Source organism: Gossypium raimondii, chromosome 5 (genome assembly GCF_025698545.1).
Source record: "Gossypium raimondii isolate GPD5lz chromosome 5, ASM2569854v1, whole genome shotgun sequence".
NCBI lineage: Eukaryota > Viridiplantae > Streptophyta > Magnoliopsida > Malvales > Malvaceae > Gossypium > Gossypium raimondii.
In genome coordinates this window covers 24,131,588-24,143,208 of record NC_068569.1, presented here as the reverse complement: position 1 = coordinate 24,143,208, position 11,621 = coordinate 24,131,588, and the positions used below count along the sequence as shown (strand labels likewise).

General features: G+C 34.6%; 1 protein-coding gene across 1 annotated transcript; it reads left to right on the top strand.

Annotated features, from left to right (window-relative positions):
- Positions 1–585: 585 nt before the first annotated feature.
- Positions 586–5,333, top strand: LOC105770203 (chitinase-like protein PB1E7.04c). Its single transcript, XM_012591294.2, has 5 exons — positions 586–1,814; positions 2,040–2,821; positions 2,902–2,991; positions 3,497–4,252; positions 4,562–5,333. The coding sequence occupies exons 1-5, from the start codon at positions 1,706–1,708 to the stop codon at positions 4,685–4,687; spliced, it is 1,863 nt and encodes a 620-aa protein (XP_012446748.1). The 5' UTR covers positions 586–1,705; the 3' UTR covers positions 4,688–5,333.
- The last annotated feature ends 6,288 nt before the right edge of the window (positions 5,334–11,621 follow it).

Here is an 11,621-nt window from a genome sequence, read left to right as displayed (position 1 = left end):
TGATAAATATGATATTCTCGAACAATATCCAAACTATTAATAAAAACAATTAATTTAAATGATTATGGATTGATTTGTAAATTAAAGAATAATACATATTGTAAAAGAAAAAATTTAAACATCAGTTGATTGTATTTCATTAAATGATAAGTTACCACTTACCTATTTATCTTTTCAATGAATTTTCATTAAAAATTATATCAAATTTTTTATATTTATTATTGAACACATTTAAAAATTAAATTACAATAAATTAACCGGTAAAAAATAAGAATGCCTTAATCATATAATGAACCACAAAATATACAACGTCTAGATTAAAAATCTTACTTTTTTTTAATTTTGAAAAAAAACAAATTTTATTTTAATATACAAATTTCAATTACGAACAAATACGGTCAGCTGGCAACTAAACTAGTACACAGGTCACAGAAGCTCGAATTAGCTTGGAATAATAATCTAAAATTAAAATATTTAATATTTAAAAAATAAAGAGAAAAATAGGCATGTGGACCGACCTACAATGGACACATATAAATAACAATGTACGGCCTTTATTGACCAAACAAAGCAGAGAGAACCCAGAGAAAAACAGCACACCATACCTTACCAAACATAACATAAGCCAAAGTTTTATCATTGAAAAGCCTTGTTCATAAAATAATATTATACCAACGAATTTAAATATTTGTTTTTTTTAAAAGGAAAAAATGTTTTTTTCTTTTTAGAACAAGATGCCGAGTATTAAGAAAAAATATATATCAGAAAAGGGGAAAAAGAAAAAGAAATTTAAGCTTCGTTCTTTATCTTCAATCAAATCAAAACCCTAAATTGCAATTTTTTTTTTGTTTGAATAATCAGCATTTATCTTTCTTTTCTTTATCTCTATTATCTTCTACTTCACTTTCTTTCTCTCACTGAAACTCCCTTGTTTTCTTTTTCTCGTAATTTTTCCTTTTTAATAATTTCCCGGAAAAAAGAAACGCATTGGATTGGGACGGTTACTATTATATTATTTTTATATAGGTTACGTTTTTTGAGGCAATAGCGAGGAATTGTTGCGGGGGGTGTTAGGGTTTGGATTCTGTTTTTTGTTTCATCTGCTCTTCATTTGTATAGAATTTCCCCCAAATTTTGTTGTTGCCTCTTTAGTTTGAAGCCCTAGCAGTTGGATACTTATAATTAAAATTTAATTCAGGGTTTTAATTTTACTCCAAATTTATGTCTGTTTACCTTCGTTCTCCTTAATTAAACTGGTTTTAAGTGGGCGTTAACTATTGTTTTGGAAAGTTATTTTTGCTGTATTTTTGCCTAAGTTATTGATTTGAAAAGAGGGTTAGATCCTTTCTTTTATTATTATTATTGGAACATATGAGTTTCATTTGGAACTGGAAAATCAGTAATCTGCAAATCCTTCTTTAATCAAAGATGGAGGCGTAGGAGAGAGTTAATTGAAATGTAATCTCCTCATTGTGATTGCCTTTGTTTTCGTTGCTATGGCTTCACACTTGTGTTAAAATTCTGTTTCCTTTGATCCAAACATTTCCTTCTTTGCCACTTTAAATCCAGCAACCTTAATTTTGGTGGTTTGAGTGATTAGGGTTGGGTTAAGAGGAAGAAAATTAATTTGGTGGGTTAGGATTTGAAGAAGGTTACATAGCCTTTTTCTTTTTTATTTTTCTGATGATCATGTTTGGTATCCCTTATGGAAAGAAGTGAACCTGCATTAGTTCCAGAATGGCTGAGAAGTACTGGCACTGTTACTGGGGGTGGCAATTCAGCCCACCACTTTACTTCCTCTTCTTCTAACTCAGGTACCGTTTGACAAGCCAACTTTTAGATACCCATTTGTTTTTCATTGCATTTATACTTGATTATAATGTTCTTTGGACATACATCTGTCTGTTAGACACATTTTATGCCCTTTTATTATTTTATTATTATCATTTTGCTTCTCATTGCATTTATTCTAGTTTTATAGCCTTTGATTGTTGAGAATGTGTATATATATAATAATTGTGTTCTTGTTGTTATAATAGATGTTTCTTCTTTGCTGCATCATGGGAGACATAGAAATTCTAGGAATATAAGTGATTTCCGTTCCCCTCGTTCAGCATTTTTGGATCGGACTTGTTCGTTGAATTCAGGGAGGAGTTCTAGAAATGTTTCTGCAAAACATGCTTACAGTAGCTTTAGTAGGAGTCACCGTGATAAGGATCGAGAAAGGGATAAAGAGAGGACAAGCTTTGGGGACCATTGGGACCGTTATTGCTCGGAACCTTTAGAAAGTATCTTAACCAGTAGGGTTGAGAAATTAGGAGGTATCTCCACCAGTAGGCTGGAGATAGATACATTGCGTCGTTCTCATTCTATGCTCTACAGGAAACAGGTTGAGCCTTTGCCACGAAGGATAGTAGTGGACTCTAGAGATAATGGTAACAGTAACCATAACATTAGCAATGGTTTGCATTCTGGGGGTACTATCGGGAGTAGCATCCCCAAGGCTGTGTTTGAGAAAGATTTTCCTTCACTTGGAACTGAAGAGAGGCAAGGGGTTCCTGAGATGGTTAGAGTTTCCTCTCCTGGTTTGAGCTCAGCTTCTCAGAGTTTGCCTGTTGGTAATTCAGCTTTGATTGATGGAGAAGGATGGACCTCAGCTTTGGCAGAAGTGCCCAGTGTAGTTGGAAGTAGTAGCACAAGTACCTTGTCTGCCTCACAACCTGCTTCCACCTCAGGTTCTGGGGCTTCAAGCATCTCATCTAGTCTTAATATGGCTGAAGCACTAGCACAGGCTCCTTCACGAACCCGTACTCCTCCCATGGTAACTGGCTTAGTCACTAAGTTCTCATTACATATATAACTTATACCTGTGATCTAACCATACATTTCTATTTTATTTAGTTATCTGTCAACACACAAAGGCGCGAGGAACTGGCTATTAAGCAATCAAGGCAACTAATACCAGTGACGCCTTCTATGCCTAAGGGTTCTGTAAGCCAACTGCCTCAGTTTCAGCAAATATTGTCTCTTGAATCTTAGCTGCTTTAAGTTTGTTGTCTTAGTCCTATTAAACAGTTTTGGTTCCCCTACCTTTTCCATCAGTCTTCTTGTAAATCATCGATTGATTTTGAAAGCCCTATATTTATTTATATCTAATTTTATGAGCAAGCCTTATTTCTTTTTCTTTTTCCACCCTGGTTTTCTTTATACCGGATCTTGGTTTGAAGTTCATGAGGACTTTCTCTTTATCACACGACTTCTCTGATATAGTCTTGTGATTGAATCATAATTTATAACTGTTCTTGTACATATTCAAGGGACTTTGAAATGCCAATATTTTCTGAGGTTAGCTTGTCTGCTGCCTGTTCGTAAACTGTTTATGAAGTTGTTCTGTTTCCTATCTGTTACCTGTCTACTGCTTCTGCACGGATAAAAGATCCATTTGTTTTGTACTTGGAAACTAAAGGTAATGATTAATGTAATTCTCTTGTCCCAGGTTCTAAATTCAGCAGATAAATCAAAAGCCAAACCTGCAGCCAGAATAAGTGAGGCAAATGTAGCTGTCAAGAGTGGACCGCAGCCACAACCTTTGACTCATCAAGGTAATCAGTCTCTTCATGGTGGACATGTCAAGTCCGATATGCCAAAGACATCTGGGAAGCTTTTGGTTCTCAAACCAGGGTGGGAGAATGGGGTCTCGTCTCCTACTCAAAAAGATATTGCTAGTTCAGCAACAATCACAAACAACAGGGTTACTACTAGCCAACATGCTGTTGCTCCTATTAAATCTGCTCCTGCAAGAAACTCAAACAGCCCCAAGCTTTCTTCTGGGGAACTCAAGGCAGCTTCCATTAATCCAATAGCTGGGTTCACTGTGGAAAAGAGACCTTCTTTGGCTCAAACCCAGAGCCGAAATGATTTTTTTAATCTCCTGAAGAAGAAGACCTCAACAAACACTTCTGCTGGTCTTTCAGATCCGGATCCTCATATTTCAACTTCCACTACAGAGAAATCTGAAGTTACAAAGGAAGTAGACGGGGCTTCTGCAACTGCTCATGCTGATGAGAATGGTACTGCAGCTGCTAGCAATGGTGACACCTGTTCTGATGATGGGGAAAAGAACATGAGTGCTAGCGCTATGGTTTATCCTGATGAGGAAGAGGCTGCATTCCTTCGTTCTCTTGGTTGGGAAGAAAATACCGGTGAGGATGAAGGGCTTACGGAAGAGGAGATTAATGCTTTTTATCAGGAGGTAAGTGGTACTTTCCCTTTTGGCTTTTTGCTATATTTCCCTTCCCCTTCAATGATATATAACAGATTTATTCAATAAATTCTCATTGAAGTCATTGTATGACTTGTTTCCTAGTATTAACGTTTGTAATGAACCTAGAAGTATACCGAAAATTATGTTTTTTTCTCTTTATAGGCATGAAGTTATTTGAAGGTTTAGTACATTTTCTAATGCTTTTATTTGCAATCCAGTCCCATGGCTGCTTAGCTTAGTGTCTTTTCATGGTTTGTATGCTGTTTGCTTAGCTTGCCTATTGATTTGGTTTTGCAGTACATGAAACTGAGGCCATCTCTGAAAGTTTGCCGTGGCATGCAACCAAAGCTATCTCAATCTTTTGCAAATAATTTGGATGGAGCTTCTGAATTGAGTTCATCCGACTCAGGGTCTGAAACTTGACTTTTCACTGTTCTTACATAGTCAAATCCAAAGGAGTTCCAATTCTTTTTATTATTGCAGTTGCAAATGATTAGTTCTTCTTCTTCTTTTTTTTTTCCCTTTCTTTGCCTCACTTTATCTCTTTTTTGATGTCTTCTGTTAGAAACAAAGCTGATGAGTTAGGTATTTTAGTGGGTAGGTTTTGGTTTGACAGTTCATTTTGCAAATGTTGCAATAAGTCCTTTCTTATGTTTCACGGGTTCTTCATCTTTCTTGAAGTACCCATATCCGGATATTATGCTCGATATACTTCCGAACCTTGTACAAGGATATGACTCTTCAAGGACACTTCACATACATGACAAGAAAAAAAAAACTTAGAAATCCGTGCAGACATATCCAAGACTCACACTCAAACCAGGTTTGAGTAACATAGGTCCTAGGTTCGTATAAGAGAGAATTGATTAGTTTTCCATGGTGGGTCTAGGATAAGAATTGATTTGGAAAAGATGCTGTGAAAGTTGTTGCATCTTTAGGGAGATATTTCCTCCTTTTTCTTCCTTTTACTTTGAAGAGAGTTCATAGAAATATAGCTTATTTGTGTTTTTTGGTTAATTTTATGGAAAAATATGTGGAAATAAAAGAAGTTCAATTTAGTTTAGTTCAATTTATTTATTTATTATATTACTGTTATCATTATTATTATTCCATGCTTATCTTTTCAATTCATTCAATATTGATTTATTTAGCTTAACATGAAGTTATTTGAGTGTGATTCAACAGATATGATATTTGTAATTTGTCAAGTATCCCAATTTGATATTACAATGCGATATTTGTAGGATATTTGAATTTATTAAATATTTGAAATTTTATTAAATTTTTATAGTTTTTTGTAATTTAATATTTTCAATATATTTTTGTAATTTTAATATTTTTGTATTCTTTTTCATTTTAAAGATTTTATAGAATTTTTGATGTAATTGTATGAGAAGTGACATGATTGGTTGGATATTCTAATTGGTTTTTTAATGTCCAAAAATTAAATCAGGAACGTCTAATAATGTTAGGGATTAAATCGGGAGTGTGATAATGTTAGGGAATGAAGTGGGCTTTTGAAGGATCAAAATGGAAAAGATGGTATATTTTAGGGTTAAAGTTTGTATTAAGCCAAAAAAGGCAAGACATTTTAAAACCTCCTAACAATTTAACAATCATTTTTAAATTGTATGAAAGAGTGTAAATGGTTTGTATATTTATATTGCGTATACGGTGCAATAATTCATTTCATATTTTACATGAATTATTATGGTAATTAAATAAAATTTTTGATCAATTCGTAAATTTTACATTATTTATTATAATAATTTAATAAAATTATTTAATCAATTCGTAAGCATTTAAGGATTTCTATGTTTTAAAATGTTATAATTTTCTAGAAATTTTATAAAGTTAATTGTATTAGGTATTTTCAAATCATCCTTAGATTTTAAATTGGTTCATAAACTTTAACATATTATAAATGAGTTTTCAGAGTATTGCTCTTGTATCAATTAGGTTTTTATATTAGTTTAACATCAATTTGGGTGGTATATATCAGCTCGATTTTGATGTTTAAGTATATTTAAAACATATGAATCAATTTTTAAATACGTTTATATTGTTGCAAGAATAATTTGGATTTAACATATTGAAAATATCATTTAAATTTAGTAGGTATCTAGATAAAAAAAAATAGGCCATGTTGATCAAACTAGGTTGAAGGAGATCCACTGACATCAAAAGTCTCAGGAATGTAACAGGGTGAAGCTAGGAATTGTAACTTTCAAGAGAGCTAAAATGTAATTTTATTGTTATATTAACTTAAAATTTTACAATTTTGGTTTTTCATTTTTGGAGGGTCAAAATTAAATTATAAAATTTAAGGGACAAAATGTAATTTTATCATTAAATTAGTTTGAAATTCTATAATTTCTAATGGGACTAAAGGAAGAATTTTCTATTTTAGGATGGCGAAAGTCACTACCTACCCCTCTCTCTAGCTCCACATATGCCTACATAGAGTGGCACCGTCCTATTGATCGAAAAGTCCTGGCATGAAGCATTGAGTCTCGTAACAGATTGAGCAATCTCAACAAACCCTTTCAGCTTACAAAACATAAGGAAAAAAAATGTTAACAAGCAGTGGAGATAAGAGAGGCATTAGGAACACTGACACCAAAACAGGCTTTTAGCGGCGTTTTTCGCGGCGTTTGGATAATAAACGCCGCTAAAGATCGATCATTAGCGGCGCATTATGGAAAACGCCGCTGAAAAGATCAGAGTTCTGTATTTGACGGTACTGAAGAGTTCAGAGAAGCTCCTTCGCAAACCAGTGGCTTTGAAATCTTGTTCATGTTAGAAGATATGAATTTCATTTATGGGAAGATGAACCAACCGCCAAACACGCAAAGAAATAGAAGATCCAATGATGAAGCTGATGATGACTCTGATGAAGAGGACAATCCTAATGAGACAGAGTTGTGGAAAAAAAGAAGTATTTTTTTTGAGTTGCCTTATTGGGAGCATCACTTTCTACGACACAATCTTGATGTTATGCACATTGAGAAAAATGTCTGCGAGAACATTGTGGGTACAATTTTGAATGTCGACGGAAAATCAAAAGACAATCTTCAGAGTCGACTTGATTTAGTCCAAATGGGAATCCGACCTGATCTTCATCCCAATCCACTTCCGAATGGGAAATATCGGTTGCCGCCTTCTATTTTTTCAATGTCGAAGACGGAAAAAGAATTGTTCTGCACGGTGTTGAAGGATATAAAGGTTCCAGATGCGTATGCATCAAATATATCTCGATGTGTTAGTGTTAAAGATCGAAGATTATATTCGCTAAAATCACATGACTATCACATCTTGATGCAAGATTTACTGCCAGTGGCTCTACGATGTTGGATGTCCAAGAAGGTGACGTCTTGTATAATTGAACTATCCAACATAATGAAAGCCATTTGTGGCAAAGTTTTGGACGTTCAAGAACTTCAGAAGGTACAGGATCGAGCAGCTTTGACTTTATGCAACATGGAGAAAATCTTCCCACCTTCCTTCTTCACCATTATGGTTCACTTGATAATCCATCTCCCGCACGAAGCAATTCTTGGCGGACCCGTTTTCTATCGATGGATGTATCCCATAGAAAGGTGTTAATTAAAATTTTTAAAGTTTTCCTTCATTCACCTCTATGCCTTTAGTTTCAATAATTAAGAAATGTTGTATATTGTGTTTAGGTTTCTATCCAAATTAAAGTCTTACTGCCGCAACAAGCGATATCCAGAAGGATCGATTGCTGAAGGCTACTTGGCAGAAGAATGTATGACCTTCTGCTCAAGATATTTTGGAAGATGTTGAAACAAGGTTAAACAGACCAAATAGGAATGCTGGACTCACGGACCATAACTTAGCCGATACTTATTTGTTCCAAAGTTTTGGAGAACCAATCGGAAAAGTTGAAATTGCAGAATTAGATCATTTATCGTGGGTACAAGCACATCGATATGTTTTGTTTCACCACGAATCATTGGAACCTTTACGGAAGTAAGTTCTACAAATTTGATAAATATTTATCAAACTAATAACTGTTTATCTTCTAACAAAGATCACATTTTTTTAACACAGTGAGTACAAACAAATATTGAGATCTCGTTTGCGCTCCCGAAGAACACAACATCGAGATATCAATAAGTTGTTTACAGAATCTTTTTATGAATGGTTAAGCCAAACGGTATGCAGTTCGAGCTTCCGCTTACAAATAATAATGTTTTCTCATAACAAATGAATTACTCAGTTTACTTTCCATTCAATAGGTTTGGAGTGGGAAGAACGTAAACGACGATGTTAAATGGCTCTCCCAAGGTCCAAATCGAGTGGTTAAAAGATATAGTGCGTTCCTCATCAACGGATTCAGATTTCATACAAAATATCGCGAGAGGTTGAGAAGAACGCAAAATTGTGGAATAGTTGTCAATTCTGCAATTACAAGTTATGCTAGTGCTAGGGACAATAATCCTGTCGAGGGAAATGTGGAATATTTCGGACATCTTACTGACATAATTGAGTTGGATTACTACGGCAAATGGAAAGTTGTCTTATTTCGTGGTGATTGGGCCAATGTTAATACAGCTCGTGGAATTAAGCAAGATCAATTTGGTTTTACAATGATGAACTTTGACCGATTGATTCACACAGGACAACAACTGATAGATGAGCCGTATGTATTCTCATCTCAAGTCAAACAAGTTTTTTACTCAAAAGATCCAACTGATGAGGGTTGGTACGTTGTACTCCGTAACATCCCTAGAGACTTGTTTGACATGGGCAGTGGAAGTAGAGATAACATCGACGATAGATCAGTAACTTTGCCCTTTCGAGAACAAAACTTAAACGATAATATCCCTAGTACTATTGCACAATTTGGATGGGTTCGTCAGGATACCGATGAAGATATTTACGAATAATGATGTAGTAAGATTTTACGATTGTTTAATTATATGTAATATCATAATTTAAATCTTGGTCTTATTATATATTTCAACTGTTTTATATGTGCTGTTATTGTTGTAATTAGTTATTAAGTCATCAACTATTTTATGTGTATTGTAGATAAAATGCCTAGAAGAAAAATTCTAAAGGGAAGCATTGTTCAAAATGATCCAAACTCGATAGAAACAAATAGTACTGAACAACAGACAACAGTTGGATCTTCGAATGTTCCGATTACAGCTGAGGATCCTACAGAAGTTCAAAGTAATTTTACATTTAATTTACATGCGTGTTTCTGTTATAGTTGATTTATTTTTCAAATTCTTATATTATAATATACCATTTGTAGCTGAAAATGGTGGGACGCGCAGAGGTCGAGGACGTACGCTACTTAGACAGTTGTACGAGTTAGATCCAGTCGAGCGTGTCAAAGTTGGACGAAACAGTTTTGGTCAGCCTGTTGGATCAGAAGCTCGACTTTTAGCTAGATACATGGGCATTTTAGCACGAAATTCGAATATGTTGCCTATAAACTACGAGTCATGGCATCAAATGCCCGATAGCAACAAAAACCAAGCCCTCGATAATATTAAGGTAACAAAATGTTAATGTCATCTATAATGCTTGGGAAATAGTTTCATTTATATTTACTTTATTAACTTGTGTTTTTTGTTTTTTGTAGGTGAGGTTTGCTTTAGATGTCTCGGATGCTTATGTAAAGAAGGCATTAGGAAAAAGATGGAGAGACAACAAAAGTACTTTGAAGAAAAATTATTATAAGACAAAAACAACCCTCGATGAAAAATTGCAAAATGTCCCGCCGGGTATGTTGAGGTACCAATGGGAAGATGCGGTTAGATTTTGGCATTTGAATAAAGGCGAGGTATGATGTACTTCTAAACTATTGTAATTATTTTGGTTTATAGTATTTCCTATTTACGTATTAAAAAATTTCATAACGTAAGATCGTGAACAAGTTGGAAAAAGTAGCAGGCAGAAACAAAAATTCACCCACACAGCCGGGTCGAGAAGTTTCGCATGTGTAGCTGAGACGGAGGTATTTTTAATTTTTTTAATATTACCGAATATGTATAACTTTCTATTAAATAATATTTATACTACTATATTGTAAGAACGGTCGTCCGGTCAAAAAGTTGGACGCCTTCAACTTTTTGAAATTACACATAGGAAGAAAGATGGATCTCCCATGACTCCTGAAGCTAGTGAAATAATGGTACGTTTACTTAATACGATTTGACTTATTTTAGTTATTTATAGTGTTTATTTTCTAATGGTTTAATTCATTGCTTGTAATGCGACTATTGTTATGTTGCATATGTTTTCAATATATAATATTGCTCCTAACTATGTGATATATTTATTAGGAAAACTAAAGGATAAAAAGATGAGTCTGTAGCGATTGCTTCTACTGATAGTTCTGTTCATCTTGAAGACATTGATAACCGGATTATTACTGAAGTTTTGGGTCCTAAAAGGTATGGTCGGGTTCGATTTCAAGGATCTTTTGTTAGCCCAACCCAATATTTTGGATCCAACTCCCACCAATACATGGCTTCGGGGAGTCAGGCTCAAGCTGAAGTTCAGAGGTTAAAAGACCAGATGGCTCAGATGCAAGCGACCACAATTGAGGTTCAAAGGAAATATGAAGAACTCCAGCTACAACTTAAAGCAGAGGCGGAAGCGAGGGAAGCAGCGGCTGCAGAGAGGGAAGCAGAGGCTGCAGCGAGAGAAGCAGAGCAGAGCAAAACGTACGACGAACTTCAGCAGCAGCTTCAGATTATGATGAAGATGTTTAAGTCGCAACTTCCGCTTTCATAGTGTATGACATAAATATTTTTATCATTTTAACATTTAACATTTTTTTGCAAAAATAATATGAATTCACTTTTATTTATTGATATTAATATTATTTTATTCCCTTATGTTGAAATATTATATAAATTTATTACTATTGGCTGGTTTAGTTCTGGTTGCTTTTGAATTGTTGCTACAAGAAGGCCGAAAAAATGAAAAATTTAATATAAAAAAAATCCCAAAAATAGTGGCGTTTTTTTTACAAGCGCCGCTAAATACCATGTTCTTTAGCGGGGCTTAGGAAAAAAAGCCGCTAAAAAATATGTTCTTCAGAGGCGCCTAGAAAAAAAACGCCGCTAAAGACCATGGTCTTTAGCGGCGTTTTTGTTTGTAAACGTTGCAAACGTTTGCGACGTTTTCGTTAGCGGCCTTTTTTGCGGCGCTTGTGGAAGCGCCGCAAATACCTTTAGTGGCGTTAAAAAGCGCCGCTAAAGGCCTAAAAAAACGCCGCTAAAAACCTATTTTGGTGTAGTGAACGGTTTGTCCTTTGTCCCAAGTAAGCCTTCTAACTGTTGTTGCAACAAGTATTGGGCCGAAAATATAA